This window comes from Mytilus californianus, unplaced genomic scaffold (genome assembly GCF_021869535.1).
Source record: "Mytilus californianus isolate M0D057914Y unplaced genomic scaffold, xbMytCali1.0.p SCAF_7, whole genome shotgun sequence".
NCBI classification, from domain to species: domain Eukaryota; kingdom Metazoa; phylum Mollusca; class Bivalvia; order Mytilida; family Mytilidae; genus Mytilus; species Mytilus californianus.
In genome coordinates this window covers 94,163,509-94,181,772 of record NW_026262723.1, presented here as the reverse complement: position 1 = coordinate 94,181,772, position 18,264 = coordinate 94,163,509, and the positions used below count along the sequence as shown (strand labels likewise).

The window sequence follows — 18,264 nt, the reverse complement described above, 5'->3', positions numbered from 1 at the left end:
TTGAAATTACCTTAATAGGGTAAAAAAACCACTACAGTGTGAAATAAAAATACCTTACTTGAAGACACATTACATAAACAACTGGAATAGGGTAAAACAACACAACAGTGTGAAATAAAAATTACTTGAAGATATATTACATGAACAACTTAATTACAGTAAAAAGATGCAACAACTCGATGTGAAAAAAAAATGAACTTCGATTTTTATCTAACAGAATGCTGAAGAGAATAGCGGGCCATATCTCTCCCACTTATCTTACTCATCTAAATTGCGATACAGAACTGGTCAATTAGTAAACATTTTCATGCTTCATTACATTACAATCAACCTGTAAGAGTTGGAAATGAGACTAACTGTGGTTTAATATCGAAACAACTTGCACAGCAAGACATTGATGTAGCGATAAAAAAGTAGGAAGATATCAAGGGACGATAAAAAAAGGAAGGAAGTCGAAGAAAGACAGAAATTACTCAAAGGAAAAAGGTTGAAAATACAAACAGTCTTTGACCTATAATGGTTTACTTTTACAAATTGTGACTTGGATGGAGAGTTGTCTCATTGGCACTCATACCACATCTTCTTATATCTACATAAAGCAATACACAGAAAACTAAAGATTATGGAACAGGAACGCAATCAAAAACTGGGGGTGACCTCAGGTGCTCAGCAAGTATTTCCCTCTCCACTTTTTGCAACTTTCGTGTTGCTTATGTAAAGAAAAAATCCGGCGATAAGTTTCAATCTGTAATGACAAATGAAGAAAGAAGGACACGGCTACGACAAAATGGAACATGTATGTTGTCACGTGTGAAATAATGGCTAGGACAAATGGAACATACCTGTTGTCATGTGTGAAACAATGGCTAGGACAAATGGAACATATCTGTTGTCGTGTATGAAAAAATCCCTAAGACAAATGGAATATTCAAGTTTACCAAAATAAATTTGGAAAAAACCTTTTAATATCAAAATAATTGAGAATGGAAATGGGGAATGTGTCAAAGAGACAACAACCCGACCAAAGAGCAGAAAACAGCCCAAGGCCATCAATGGGTCTTCAACACAGCGAGAAAAACCCGCACCCGGAGGCGTGCTTCAGCTGGCCCCTAGACAAAAATGTGTACTAGTTCAGAGAAAATTAACTTAAAAATGTTAATGTGTCAAAATCTCTTCCTGAGTTTTGTCAGCAACGGGTAAAAAGTAAGTTGCATTAATGTGAAGGGCGTACAAAAAAGGATGCAACAAACTTTTCTGTACATAAGAAAACCGATTTATGAGGTAAATAATCACATACAAACCACAATTATATTTGACATCCATGTTGACTGGTCCAATCGGAACAAAACAAACATTTTCAAAAGGGACTTTTATTCAAATGAATGTTCATTAGCTTATCATGGGTGTCAGGGGGTGAGAAAAAGTGAACAGATATTGTGTATTAATGGTCAGAGCTTAACCTGTTTTTTTTTTTGCTCTAATATGAATGCATAATTGTAAATATTACGTTGTTATATAACTTAATAATTTATATCAATTTGAATTGAAGTTAGAATCTGATATGAAGTGATTACATTTTTTTATTATATGGGAATTCTTGATTTAAGAAAGTGTTCCATCATTTGGTAGGTTTTCTTTTATTGACTTTTCCTATAGGATATCAAAATATCATAAAGACTAAACAAGAACGACAACATTTTTTTTTTTCAATTGAGATATGTCAGACATAAAGGAGAATCTATACGTGCTAGTAAATACAAAATTATGTGCAGGTGGTTTCTCTGTCTTCTTTGAAGCAATTGAAAAATAAGAAAAAAACTTCAAATCTTCAAAACCAAAAACTACAAATTTGAGTCATGTTTGGTTCTTTTTGATTACTACGAAATATACTGGGTTAAGATAAACAACTTGGAAGTTTTACAACAAATGGAAATTAAATTCAATAACTCTTTTGTCCATTATGATAAAAGTTTTATATTGTAGCAGACGATTTTTCATATAAAGAGAACAATCATCACATGTTAAATAATTGTGTGCAGCAAAGAGTATATTTTACTTGAATTCAACTATCAAAGTTGTCACAAACTGATGCAAGAGATACAGAGTTTTGAACGGCGATCCACTCTTTACTTGGCACCACATAAGACGGTAACAAATATTAGATTCAAACATATTTGCTTAGTGCATGGCGATTAACCGGATTTTACTCTGCGTTTGATATCCATTTCTTCGAAATAACGTTACATTTTTAATATTAGAAAAGTTTTATAAGAACCCAGAATTACGTAACAGTCGAGGAACATTAATGCCAGAATGTTTTGTAAACACATTATTATTTCTAAGATAAATACTCATTAGGGACATATCTAATGGCATAGTTCAACCAGATCTCACAAATATTTTCCCTTTATCATCAATTTTCAATTTCATTGATCAATTGTTAGAAAAATATAATTTGGCGATGAGTTGTTGATTGACATTTGGGCATGAGGGTCGTTGATTGAAAATTATCATACAGTGGCACTTTCATTAATCTTTGACTGGTGAACCATAGGATTGAATCGTAATGATACAGAAAGCTTGGCGGCGTTATAAATGTTCAATGTTTGTATATAATAGTCAGATTCTGGTGTAGCAGGTACAGCAAAGAATGTTTTCTAGAATGGCGTAAAATATGTAACATTAAGATTAATAAATTGATACTTTGCCAATTTGGGTTCGATAGGATTCTGCATAATAACTATCAATACACAAGTGATTTTCCCAAAGAGACCTAAAACAATCATTGAAAAGCAAAGGAAGAGTAAAAACATTTGACTTAGCGAAAATAGTTAATTCTAAATGCGAAACTATTATAATCAAATCAGCATATTTTCTATAGGATACCAATGAGTCATTATTGCAGGGAATTGTTGAGCCTTTAACAAAAATTTTATATCTCGTTTTGATTTCAGATTTTGTTGTCATAAAGTGTAGGAAAATGACAATTTCCGCAATGGGAAAGTAGAATGCAGTTTTCTAAAGCAATAACAATTGCCACCTCAATTGCTTGATGAATAGTTGCACTGAACATCACTAAAATGAATTATTTTTATAGTTATGTTTTCAAATAAAACTATAACAGTTCTACCAATTGATTTTCCGTTATGACGTACGAAAGAACGAATCAACAAATGAGGCGATATAACAAGAGCCATTATTTGGCCCCAAAAATGGCAAAAATAGCAAAATTACTTAAGTCATTAATATGTTGAAATTGACATATAGTTTACAAATATTGCCATTAACACCTAGTTCTTGGACAAAATAGATATGCGTCAAGGTGTTACCACGAAATATGTTTTACACATATTAATAGCTATATAAATTACATTATGTAGCAAAATATCTTTTTTGGCGAAAGCCTTGGGTCAAAATATTTTAAAATAACAAGACATCAAAATGCAGTTTTGCACTAAATTAAAAGAATTTGAATCCTTCATGCAAATATGTAATTAAGACAAAATTCAAAACTATCAATACTGATATCGGACTGAGAAATATCTTTTGAACAACTGAATGATGGTATCAAGCCATGGTAAATTAATGATTTTCGAATTCAAGGTTTAACGAACGCATGAGAAACGAAGGAGCTGAAACATTTGCCAATATGAACATATTTTTCATACTTATAAGAATTTATCAATTGAGTCCATTTTTTTGGTTCGATTTTATTCCTATTTGGAATGGTAACAGCTCTAAAAGAAATACTTTTTAAGATTTCTGAATAAACATGTTAGAATATAGAAAATTTACATGTCTTACGAAATAAATTTGTCTTTGCATGTTGGATTTAAATTTTCTTTTTAGAACATTTTACTTGCAAATCTCGCTTTTGAGAGACACCTTTGTCGGAATAGACACAAAATGGGTATACTTTTATATTTCTATTTTTAATTGATTGGTCACGTATCAAACGAACAGATGCTTTAATGATGCATACTGAGTTGATAACTCCTCTATGTTGTCATTGGTATACAAAACGTCGGGTTCAGTTTTTTTTGTGTCTTGTGTTAGAAAACACATTTATCTTGAGTACCTACACACAAATCAAGATTTAGAGCAAGATGTTTTGAAAAAAACAACAGTCTCGTGACTTTTCGATGCATAAAGATATGGTGCCCTCAATATAAATGGTTAGATTGATTCCTCAGCTGAGTTTGAACCTTGTGTGACATTGGGGCAACTCCACCTACAATATGTCCAGTGCCTTACACTAATCGTTAAACTAGTCTATATAAAAATTAATTTCGTTATAAGGGTTATGTTTTCTTCGTCGGCTTTATCTAGGGCTGTAACACAGTACATGATGTATGCGGGAATGTAAATAGAATACAGATACACCGGTTTTGTCTAGGCCTGTGACACAGTTCATGATATATGCGGGCATGTAAATGGAATATAGATACACCGCTTTTTCAATGATAATATAAATAATTCAGAAAGCAATTTCATAAACATATATGTCGTGCGAACTGAAATCGAACTGTTATTATGTCTTTTAATAACTCCATGGGTCAACCCCACTGCTAATTTACTGCCAGTTCAATGGATATCTTCCGCTTAGTAGCCAGTCCTGGCATGGTTTAAATAATATATTTGAATTAAAGTTTTCATTTTATACAATACAATACAATTTATATTGTCAATTAAAGACGCCCCGAAGGGTAGAGTAATTGCAAACAATGTATTACAATGATTAATGTTGATTGATGATGATTGGTAATAAATACTTTTGGACGTAAATTCAGATTGCATTTCCCACAAGCAAAGTTGTCCCTGAACTCTTTTGGCTATTCTGTTTTGACAGATTTTAATGCTTCCAAAGATTGAATGGCCTTTGGTATCGTATATAATGACGGATGTACAAGGAACACATTCCATGTGCAATTGGATCAATATGATACGGTTATATGCAGGTGATTTGTTGGTTGTTACTGACCAAATTTAAACATCTGTTTTTTTTTTGTTTTTTTTTAATTTTTTTAATACAACTCAGTTTAAACATCTATACGTTCTTGATGGTCATTTATTAGATCTTATTAGTTTTCTATGCATTTTGTTATTTGTCCTTTCTTCCTTTTCGGATTTTTTTTCATTGGTGTTGTCAGTTTTTCTTTGACTAATACATTTTGAGTGTCCCCTTGGTATCAGATACTTCTTTTTTTAATAAGACGTTTGTAACTGGTTATATAACTGAGTGCAATTCGTCAATATGTTGAATGTTTAGATGGAAAATAACAGGATCACATGAATAAAAATCTTAGATTCATTATGTTATTAATTATTAATTAAGCTTTACTGAAGTATACGCTACATCTGGTTCACCTATATCTGTGGCAATACAAGTAAAATAAAAAAAATTGGAATGTCACGTTTTCTAAGCTTCTATTTTTCTTTTCGGTTCCAAACTTTGACAAAATTGTGCACAAAACATCTTCTTCTATAATTCGTGAGAAAAATGAACGAAACAAAGATTTTAAGATTTTTTTCTTAGCTAAATTTAATCACAATTAGATATGCAATTTTATGTCTATCGTGTACAAAAGTATGTATGATATATTTACCATTTCTATGATATATTTATGTGTTCGCGGTGAAAATAGACACTTATATGCTTAATTAGTTTGCATAAAACAAGGCTTACAAGAAATCGGTAATGATATAAGAGTTATGCTAATATCAACAGTCCATCGGTTAACCAATCAATGTAGAGGTGTTACAACCCCCACAAATAAATGACCACGTAAAGTATTAACCAAGGGCAATTGCTTTTTGATTTAGCGTAATGGTTTATCTATCATCGTTCAGATTGATACTCATTCGAACCGAATTGATAGACATAACAAGCTTAAGCTATGGCTATGTCATCAGACAGCATTTTCTGCTGTTTAAAATTGGCATCGATATTTTCTGCAGTAGAAATCAGACAAATTATGGAAATATGTATAAGCATTGATATTTAATGTTGCAAAAACTTATTTTAGAAATTTTATGCAATATTTATATTTTGGAAACATTAATTGCATCTCATAAAAATATGTATCTGATGTTCAGTAGTTGTCGTTTGTTGATGTGGTTCATAAGTGTTTCTCGTTTCTCGTTTTTTATATAGATTATGCTGTTGGTTTTCCCGTTTGAATGGTTTTACACTAGTAATTGTTGGGGCCCTTTATAGCTTGCTGTTCGGTTTGAGCAAAGGCTCCGTGTTGAAGACCGTACTTTGACCTATAATGGTTTACTTTTATAAATTTTGACTTGGATGGAGAGTTGTCTCATTGACACTCATACCACATCTTCTTATATCTTTGAAAGTTATAATGTATTTTGAAAAGTCTTTTTGGCACACTTAATGTCAAAAGACGTAAATTCCATTTAGGCTTGATCAGTCAGAAAAATTAGTTTCACGAATTCACTAATGCCTATTTGTCTGGAAACACTGTAGCAGCAAGCATTAGCTTTCTCGGTCTAGACTACTAAGATAATCACTTCACCTCAAGACCGTTGAAAGATGTATGCTCGATAACAGTTCGTAAAATCCATTAAACAATGACTATATGAAGCCAGAACAATGGTCTTATACGTTGATGTATGTTATGATAATCTTTATAAATAAAATATTAGTACTGTGCATGATGTCATAATATTTATATTATTTTATCTCACGATTACTTCACGGGATAAAGAAATAATTGATGTTGAGTTGGATTATGTCATTAAAAAATTTAGAAATATAAAAAGCAATTTTCAAGGTAATGACACCGAAATATACCTTGTACAAAGAAATTTCAAAAAAAGCAATTAATTGTTTCCGAACTCCCTTAAGAAATTATGATCTATTTCTATAAAAATTTTCCTTACGAATTATCATAATTTGTTCACTGGTCTTTAACATTTTAAATGATGGATACACGATATTTTCGTATCAATTTTCTGCATGAGCATTTATTAAAACACAGAAAGATAACTCTGCAGTCGAATTCATGCAAATGCATTTCAACAAAATCTGGGAGCTTATAAAAAAATCCCATATTAACAAAAACACATGTATTCTGCACAGTTCATAACATTACTGCATGCATCCTTTTAGTAGAGCAGCGGCAAAAAAAAACTGAGTGTAAGAAGGGAGATTTCTTTATTAACAGCTTGCAGTAACCGCAAGCCTTCTTTGATACAGTGATAATTGTATCTTTCTATTGTTTTCAGAAATACAGATATCATAGAGTTCAGTGGTTGTTATGTTCTGTTCTGTTGAACTTAAGATGGCTTTTCTTCTTTTCTCATTGCAAAACCCACGTTTCCTGTTATTAATGGAAAGTGTTAACCCAGAAAACGATCTATGTTTCATATCTCTTATCACTCCTTTTATCTTTTACACAGGATTGCAAAACTTGGGCATATGATATGTTGTAGTTTCATACAGTAAACGTAAGCTGTACTGGGAACAGACCTGACATTCAAATTGATTTAGTCAGAATAGTGGTTTCAATAAAGTCTTTATCCAGCTTCTAATCCCCAAAACATATCTTATTTCCTTTCATTATACACTGTTTGAATTGCGTATTGAAATAACAATTACGACATTCAACATAAACAATTCCACATTTGATTAAATGCTTTGTTTATTTAGATTACTAGAATTGTTTACAGTTAAAAGGAAACCATAGGGAAGCTGATTCTTAATTATTAACATTATGAAATCAAAAGATATTAAAAATTTTTGAAAATTAACCAATCATTCTATGTATAATATTAATGGTTGGAATATCATTTATATCAATGGTATATAACTAGACTGACAGAGCAATGGACAAGTAGATGAAGGATCAACTAAGTGTCAGCAGTGGTAATTTAGTGGACTTAACAAACTTTTGATTTATAATGTACCAGTAAAATGCAGTTCATCAATATTAGGTATTACTTCAGCTTTTGGCTTTAGGTAAACTTCAATGAAATGTTAAAATTCTTTGTATAAGTTCGTTTGAAATTGTATGAAAGGGAAATTAAATTGTTTAGTTAACAGTAAATATCCCTATGGACATGATTATTGAATAGGACCACACATACTCTTTATCATCTAAAAGATTATCAATTTCCTTTTTGTAGATAAATATACGAAGAAAATACTATTACAGACAGAACTAATGATTGACTGGGAAGTACCTATAGGTTACCAATCAGAACTATCAGAGGTGTTCAAAATCCGATAATGATGTCGTATGAACAAACTATTGAAATTAAATTGAAAAGTAATATAAGAGACAATGCTTGTCCTTGGTTGGATCATTCGAACTGTTGATATCAGCTGGAAGTATGGATGTTGCGAGGTTATTTAACGTTGTAGAACTATTCACATGGAACATAGAATTATTGATGATTATTTTCCGTGATTGTATGGATACCTGATAGTTTAAAATAATGTCTTCGTTGCTCGGACAAACATTTTTCGTCTTTTCTGTTGTTTTCTCTAATATTGGTAAGTTCATATTTTATTCATCTCATAAAAACAAAGAAAATGTCTGTATGGTTTAAAATAATTAGATCAATTTCAAACTATTTTTTTCTAAATTTAAATATGTTTGAAATTTCTTAACAGCAAATGTAAACATAAAAATATAGCGAAAACCAAGCATAAACCTAATTAATTACAGGTCTTGCTTATTCTCCTGTTATATGTAAACAATGAAGCTAAAATCGAACCCCCATGGATCTGTGTAGTTTCATCTCTGATTGCTGAGTGCTTAACTAAGTTGAATAAAGAAGAACGTTGATATTTAAATGTCCAAAACGAAACAAGAGTTAAAAGGAATATAAATAACTGAATCTTCATGAAATGGTTCAAATATTTACTTAAAGATTTTTGCCACAGCATGAATAAAAACATTTGTAAGAACACTCATTTGGCAAATGCGTAGGTAATCATTTTGACATTATTACAATCATTATATATATATGCAGATGATATATTAGATCTCCTCAAAAAAGAAAGATGTATAATTTTCCTTATTTATGAAGACTGATCAAATTAAAAATGAAAGTCGAAAAAACAAGACATGTAGATATGTATTTCCATAACGTACCTAGAGGGAACAAAAACAATAAGAAGCATGTTATGGTATAGAGGAAAAAACATGTAAGGTAATGTCATGGTATCGCTAGCAAATTCCTCATTGGCAATATCGATGAAAATTAAAAGGATTATAAATAACCAAATGTTTGTTGTATGGTTTAAATATTTACTTAAAGATTCATCTTTCAAGTCGTAGTCAATAGTCTTTTGATGGATAGTCGTCTCTTACGTATCATACTGAATACTTTTTTGTAATAATCCAAAATGTTCCAAAATATACCTCTTTATTAAAATAAACCATTGAAATATAATCCAAAATGTCCAAAAATATACCTCTTTATTAAAATAAAACATTGAAATATAATCCAAAATGTCCAAAAATATACCTCTTTATCAAAATAAACCATTGAAATATAATCCAAAATGTCCAAAAATATACCTCTTTATCAAAATAAACCATTGAAATATAATCCAAAATGTCCAAAAATATACCTCTTTATTAAAATAAACCATTGAAATATAATCCAAAATGTCCAAAAATATACCTCTTTATTAAAATAAACAATTGAAATACGTATCTTGTCAAAATGATTTTGTTAAGAATATAAACAATATTAATTATGAATAAAATTGAACCAGTGATAAATTTACAATGATAAAAATAAGGGCTTTTTATCAAAAGTTATAGTTTTAACATTTGTTGATAATTTGTAATAACAATTACCTTAGTACCTTGTCATTTCATTTATGTTGTTTTCACATGTACGACATGTACCTTATAGTATGAAAAGGCACACACCACTAATACAAAGTCTATCAAATTACATAGGCTTCGTAATGATTCAGTTTCATCACTGTTTCAAAACATGCTTATTCGTCAAAGTTTTATAATCATATTCTGATAACAAAGCTAGTATTGTCTGCACCCTGCGTTTACTAATATTTTACAAATACTACTTTCCAGTCTTCTCGCTCAAACTATGTTACAAAGAATCTCACACTGACATATATTTTGAACTGCTAATGCACAATTCCGATAATGGTTTCTATTCAGTTCATCTTAAATTGAATATCAATTTAAAGCCAAAAGAAGGATAGAAATCAATAATTATGAAAAATGAATTTAGAAGTGTACATGACTTTAATTTATCATCTGTAGTACATAATAAAGACATTAATATGGAATGTTTTATCTTTTATTTCGTAATTGATTTTTTAAAATAAGTGTTCAAGAGAAAAAAAAACATCAGATTTTAGCGACCAAAGATTTGTTTATCAATGAGTTTTTATTTTGTAGTACTATGGTATGATCTTGTGTGTAGTTGTCTGTCCTTTCGGGTTCTTTGTATAAACATTAGTTTTGCTAAAATAGGATGTTTAAAATTGGTAACGAGTTGCGTGGTTTGAGGAATATCTTGCTCTTCATGATCAAATTCATAAATTATAAACATTGCATAAGCTTTTAAACGACGAATTAATTTTTAAAGAAATTTAATTATTTTTTCAGTAAAACTGTTTTTTTATCTATTTTATTTAATTTAGCGCAGTCTAGATACCATTATTTTATCTACTTTGAATGCTCATAAAACATAAATTTGTCGTTTCAAACGATGTTACTGGAATCTGTGTTTGCAATACTCCAACGAAGCATGTGAAAAAAAATACATATATGTAGTGTCCCTAAATAAGACCCTATGGAATTATAAGAAGGAAGTGGCGTTAAACAATTATCAATCAATCATAGAAATGTATCCTATAAAAATGTAAACTAAAAGAATCAAACTGGTGTTCGATACAGTGATGAATGCAGTTTGGCTGTTTGATGGTATGTGATTGGATTGAATGAACATGATATTTTCTGCTTTTAATAATTCTTAAGAAATGAAGCAATATATTCTTTTAATCTCACTGTCAAAAGACAAAATAAAAAGCGGTTAAATAAGAAAGAAAGGAGTGCAAAGAATCCTTTCAAAATTATTTGTATATATAACTGTCTTTTAACCTCAACTGTTGCAAGATATTTTTACCGTTTCGATTGTCGAATGTTAGAACAACCAAATAATGTTAACCATTTATTCATTAATAACACACACAGTTTGTGCAATTCCTTATGCATGTGATATCTAAAGATTCCAAACATCTTTTTAAATGACTTTCTCCAATAGTTAGATAAAGATACTGCAAAAAGAGAAAATAATAAGAGAGGTAATACGACCTGTACTAGTTTTTACTAGTTCTTTCCTCCAAAAACAATTACTTGAAATATTTCACTGACAAGATGACTACGTTCACATTGAAAATAAAAAAAATCAGTTATTTTTTTAGATGCTCAATTATAAGGTTATCCTCCCGCTTTACATGGTGTCTTAAATTCTTTTTGGCTTTTGTTTCCTGTTATGTTGTTGGTTCATTGATCTTTACGTTTTAATACTTTTGGATATATATAATGTCTGATTTCGAGAAACAAAAAATACGAAGAATTATTTTTTTTAAATTTGCATGCGCACGGTGCTTTGAATGATATTTTGTATTTTGTTATCTTTTTTTTTGTATCCATCATTTATTCCGCAGTTAATGCAATATTGGGTCGTACTCCCTTCGTGGGCGTTTTCTGACTATATCTTAAGACTACACTTTTAATTTCCCCAAAGACAAGAATCAGCGAACTACTGTTAGTTTTTCAACGAAGAAGACTTTTAAAGTTAAATAATCATGAACAATCATGGTACTGTAAAAATAATCAGCAGATGAAATGCGATTCATATTAAAGGTTGTATTTACTATTGAAAACTGTGCGAACGATGGTGACGTTTCAGACTATCACGCTACTGTTTTTGTTTTCTTTTTCTCTTATTTATCTATGTATTGTTAATTGTAGTCTATTGTCGAATTGCGTACACAGATACAATAAGACACTTGTAAAGTTCATAGTATACATTACAAAAAAAAAAATTAAATAATATTTAAAAAGTGACCTTTAGGAAGTTTTCCGTTGTTTCTTTTCTTCTTGTAGCAAAAACACTCTCGAAGCTTTTTCTCAATACTATAATTATATTTGATCGATTTACAAAGAGCGTGTCTAATCTATGTTCACTTGGTCAATAAAAAATATAGGTTCGTGACCACCAAAACGTTCTTACTTCGGCTGTTACAGTTAAGTTTATTGAAAATTAACAGAAATACCATCTCTAAGGTATTTTCTGATTCAACTTAACAGTTAACCTTGTCAATGTATTCAGAAATAATTTATCGTCACAGTTACTAATATATAACTACTTGGTGCAAAGCGATTGATATTTTATCGTAACGAGCATTAACTAGTCATATTCCTTCCAGAGACATTGTTGTGGAAGATAAACGTCAATATATTGAAAGAAAACTAAATTATCAGTAAAAAGAACTACAGATGGATTGATAAAACAGGTGCTTGGAGTTAATTGGTGTTAGTTTACACCCAATATACAATAATCGAAAATCAAGTCAATGAAACACATATGTATAGACAGGTTTTTTGTTTAATATTAGGATTCTTCCAAGGCAATTTTGATAAAAGCTTTTGCGTGTAGGTAAATTGAGTAAGTGCTTTTAGGATCACATTAAATCATTCTTAGGTTTTATATTTTAGCTCGTATCGTAAAAAATGTAGTTTCAACATCAACATTTTTTTTAAAAATCATTATTGTACTTATGTAAGCCAAATTTGAATCAAAACCTTACAAAAAGACAAATAAGGAAAACAAACCTTCGAGCGAAAATCCATTAATTTTAATTTCAAGTATAATGCTAACGTTTTTTTCAATTAAATTCATATTCAGTGAGTGTTTGCATCTATAAGCGCTTCAACTGTCTCGGTTCTTATACATCCTTGGCTTTCAATTATTTACTTTGAGCGTTCATGAAAATCGCTTCAGACACATAAAATTTATAAAGTATTGTTTTCATTTTTGTATATCGAAGTGACTTCAAAATTTAGATTAAGAATTATTCTTCGACAAGAAGGGCTGCATCAAATATGGATCCTTTTTCTAGAACTTGACACAGACGGACAATTTTAAACACAGATCTATTTTCAACTTCCCATCTAAGTAATAACAATCCATCTGCCTCAGCATTTACTTACCACCGTGCATGAATGTAAAGAACACATTCACATTATGACGGTTTCACAAACATATATGTAATCTTGACTAAAAACAACACCAATGCGGTAATAATTTGGCAAAACTTTATGGAATTCTTTTTTTTTATGATAATGCTCTTAATCTTCGAAATTGACTCGGATGTAACTTATTGATGAGTCTAATGTATACGAAACGCATATCTGGCGTACAACAAATGGGCCTGGAATATTTGATGATTTTTTTACAAACCATTGGAGTAAGCCATTGCTGGTGGGCAATTCGTCTGGATGGTATTACCATCCCAGTAGTCAGTTCATCTGTGATGTCATGAAATATCGTTGATACGGTAATTATTCTGTACATTTCCTGTAACTCTTTTAAATTTTAAAAATTTAATACCCTGACCTTAGATGGCATTAACCAAATTAGACACAACTCATCGGAATGTTTTTTTAATGATCTTCAACTTCGTAATTGATTTGACTTTCGGGTGCTATGATTCGAACGCAACTGGTCAAAACTATGTAAACGTAACGCGCATATGGGGTATTACATTATTAGCTTGGTATATGTATTGAGTTTTTATCAAATACAAAACCAAATGGCCTATGAGTAAAAACTCAAACCATTACGTTTATGCAGAAAAATTCACAAGCGCTGCAGTATTCATCAATAATTGGTGAAATATTACATACACTCCTTCATACGCTCGCAAATACCACATTTTACCAGTTAACGATTGTTTCCTGACATGGCCTTTTCATTTATTTCTTACTTATCTTGTCAACGCATAGTCTCATATTTTTCTTGCATATTTGCTTGTCAGTTATGTTGACCTTATATGAATTTAGCTATTCTTTTTAGATCTCTTTTGTTATATAGCTACTAACGTTTTCATTTCCTATACATCTTTGGTTTTCAAATTTTTTGGATTTTTTTACGGACGCCATCACGAGTTGGTTGACCGTTATGGAATATTCGTTCACAGATGATAGCGGATAAGTTCCAAATATCAGAACTACAATCCCGTCCCCTTTTCCCCAAATGTGACCTTCCGATTAAGACTTGTTACATGTTTGTAATAACATGAGCAACACGACGGGTGCCACGTGTGGAGCAGGATCTGCTTACCCTTCCAGAGCACCTGAGATCACCAACAGTTTTTTGTGAGGTTCGTGTTGCTCAGTCTTTAGTTTTCTATGTTGTGTTTTGTGTACTATTGTTTGTCTGTTTGTCTTTTTCTTTTTAGTCATGGCGTTGTCAGTTTATTTGGACTTATGAGTTTGAATGTCCCTTTGATATCTTTCGCCTCTCTTTTCCTGATGAAGGTATTTCCGAAAAGCGCTACGGCCGCACGAAATTATATAAGTGTTATTGCCATTTAGTAATGGGTTAACGGTTTTTATTTAATTGTGTAGTCCGTTCTATATTCAGTTTCTAAATAGGGTTTAAATACTGACTGACATATAAATAACAGTTATTTATTAGAGAAAACAGTAGTTTTCCAAATTTAAAATTTCATAAATCCATTTTTAGGTGCCAATTAATTAAGGTAACAATCAAAACTGAGGCAATAGCATGAACTCCAAAAGGAGCAAGAGTAGAGGCGTCGACAAGACAAGCATCTCCTTTATGTATCAACTGCCAATTAACTAGTAAAAACTTTACTTCGGTACATTTCCTCCTTAACACATTTTTCAACTAGTTCACATTGTTTCATCGTTTCCATTGTGAAGTTATCTTGTGAATTGAAATTCAAAACAAACCAATAGCTGTCAATATTGTGAACTAAAATAAAAAGAAAATCCAAGATGTTTTTGTTTGCTTCGATCCCCTTTGAATAAAAGGTAATTAATGATAGAAACGTTGCTTTGGATCCTTTGTTCTTCATTCAAAATGGAATGACATAGGTAGTGTTTATATAATGTTTTGGTTAAGAAATGCCAATTTCTATATGAATAAATCGTGTTTATTTCTTTCAGAGTATAGTTACTGAGCGACTTTATTATCGTTCAAGTTTTGATTTTTTAAATCTAAAATTAGCAAAATAGCAGCACACTTTATCAGACATTTAAAATTTATTTGAAACACTTTTTTTATTTCATATTATTTATGTTAATGTCGTTTTGAAGATAAAGTGTACAGTTAATTGATTTGCATTCCGATACTATTAATTGTGTCGTAGTATCTCCGTTTAAGAACAAACGTCGTAAGAACCAAACGAAACACCATTTGATAAATTTGATAAATAGATTCTACCACTGAATCGAGTATGATACGATGTTTCTCCGCTCAACACAGTTACTATTCAAATTTAAAACGCGAGGCTTAAATTTAATATTTAACTGTTTCTGTAATGACTTTAAGACAGATTTTACTTTGTTTTGCAATGATCGGGTGTGGGGGGGGGGGGGGGGGGGGGGGGGGTGTTCACCCCTTTTTGTGACGTCACAATAGCAAATTTAGAGGAAAGCATGACAATTAACGTCATACTTTAATTTTGACCAATGGAGAACTGAAATGAAGTGAACCACACGTTAATAAAAAACATAATAACCAACTAGTCGGGGACAGAATAAATCGGCTGAGAATTAGAGAAATATTTTCAGCAATACCTGAAGATAATCAAATGTCATATTCTTTATTGATTATTCAGATTTTTGGACGCAATTTACCCAACTTACTTTAACTTAATCGAATGCAAATAGTGATAGTTGTCCTTTATAGATCTTAATCTTACAATTTCTCAGATTAATCTTCTTTCCAAAGTTTATGATAAACGGGACTAGTTTCCTTCCACTTGATGATGATGTTCCGTTGTTTCCTTCTTTATGAGTATATTTCCCAGTTGATGAGATATGCACATGTTTGCATTGATATCGCAAATTTCGTTAAATGTTATTTTTATTTTAATTGCTAAAACTTTTTATAGCAGGGATATAAATACCGTAAATTAGTAGAAACGTGACTAAATATTATAACAAATATAGAGAAATGTGATTCTAACTCAAGGGATTTAATAAAAAGTGGTATTTTACACCCAGTGATTGCCGATAATTCTAAGAAAGCAACACGTAATGTTATTTTCCTTTTAAAATCTTTCTCTCTGACCAAAAAGACTTATTAGTAAAGTTTATATACATAAAGTTCAATCGTGTCATGTGATAGTTTATGGAATTAACATCCATTCAAAATTTTATAGGTTGAGATAAATCTAGTGGTGTTCATTTTTTTTTTCTTCATTGCAATTATGAACATTTTCTCTCTAAACATTGCACAATATCGAGTTTAGTTGTACTTGTTGTGGCGTTGGTACATGAAATGTAAGCACTGTCGCCGATTCACTAGTGTAGGAAGGCATGATGCCAGCAGTCTCAACACTTTGATCTGTTGTTCCGTTGTTTTCCTCTTGTAGTTGATGTGTTTTCCTCGGTTTTGGTTTGTGACCCGGATTTATTTTCTCTCAGTCGATTTATGACTTTTGAACAGCGGTATACCACTGTTGCCTTTATTTGAGCATGCTTCTGTGCATTTGTTTTGCTCACACATTGTTGTTAATATAATAAAATTCTATGCGACTGTCCTATAAGTGACAGGTTTTGCTAGCTATAAAACCAGGTTTAATCCACCATTTTTTACATAAGGAAATGCCTGTACCAAGTCAGGAATATGACAGTTGTTTTCCATTCGTTTGATGTGTTTGAACTTTTGATATTGCCATTTGATAAGGGACTTTCCGTTTTGAATTTCCTTGGAGTTCGGTATTTTTGTTATTTTATTTTTAGAGCATGCTTTTGTGTGAGGCAGCAGTAGTTTACCAATGTTTAAAACTCGTAACTACGTTTAACATATACAAAACAAGACACAAACATTAGGGAATCGCATGACTCCAAATGGAGCGGGACTGTGCCAACAATGTAAGAGCCATTTGATGTGCATGCATAACTCACCATGCGAATCTAGACTCATTGAAAATGTCACGATAGCGAATTAGAATTCAGGAGTTTTGATTTTGGGGACACTTTTCTTTATAAAGTCCGTATAATGTTACCATGCATGCGCGTAACGTATTAGTTGAGATATGTAAACGCATGTACGATCGCACAGAGGGTTAGTTACTCCCGGGGTAGTTGACAATTCAAAGTTTAATTCTTCAAATATGTCATAGATCCTACTAGACTTTCTGCTTTAGGTGGAATCAATAATATCAAATTCACACGGGTACATGAAATGCGGGGATGTCGTTTGGTTGGTATTTCATTGACGTACACCTCATTTCTCTTTCTATTCACATTTTATAAAGTATTTAGGTAAATTAATTTTCAATTTTCCTTTATTTGTTTTGTACAAAAGGTCATAAAAAGGAGTAAATACAGTCAAACCTGTATATAAAAGTCACCCTTGGGATAAGAGAAAAGTGACCTTATAAGAGAGGTGACCTTTGAAAAAAGTAAAATAACAAAAATACCGAACTCCTAGGAAAATTGAAAACGGAAAGTCGAACTGAGTTTTAAAATTCTTAGGTATTACTACAGCGGGACAAGATGAGAGTTATCTTACAAGACAGGTTTTCGCGTAATAGAGGTGACCTTTTAAACCTGTTTGACTGTAGTTCATTATTTGACAAATCTTTTTGCCGTTCAATAACTAAAAGTAGAATTATATTAACTACATTTAGAACGGTTTTCTTATTTTCTAAACTACAAAGATTTTGATGATAGAGATCGACAAAAAATGAGTTTGGTTTTCCAGGTATTTCGATGTGGTTATCCTTTTAACACGCAAACGCGACACATAACGTTCATGTCTCATGTCTAACTTACAAAGAGGGTCGTTTATCACTGTAGTATAATTTAATTAACATTAATTACATTCTTTGACATGATATACTTAAGATTTTTAGCTGCTCTTTTGCGAATTTCATTACTTTATATATAAAATAAAAACAGCAAATTAAATCAGACTTTTTGATTTCGTTCTTCATCTATATTTAATTTTGTCTTCCATTATAATGGTTAACCAATAATGTTTTGT

The 18,264-nt window shown here is 31.1% G+C and overlaps 1 protein-coding gene across 1 annotated transcript in view; it reads left to right on the top strand.

Annotated features, from left to right (window-relative positions):
• The first annotated feature begins 7,846 nt into the window (after positions 1 to 7,846).
• The window catches only part of LOC127708685 (neuronal acetylcholine receptor subunit beta-3-like), a 61,539-nt gene continuing 51,121 nt past the window's right edge, over positions 7,847 to 18,264 (top strand). The window contains exons 1-2 of the mRNA XM_052213799.1: positions 7,847 to 7,953; positions 8,146 to 8,515. Coding sequence (XP_052069759.1) covers positions 8,458 to 8,515 — 58 coding nt within the window. The 5' untranslated portion in view covers positions 7,847 to 7,953; positions 8,146 to 8,457. The remainder of the gene's footprint in view (positions 7,954 to 8,145; positions 8,516 to 18,264) is intronic.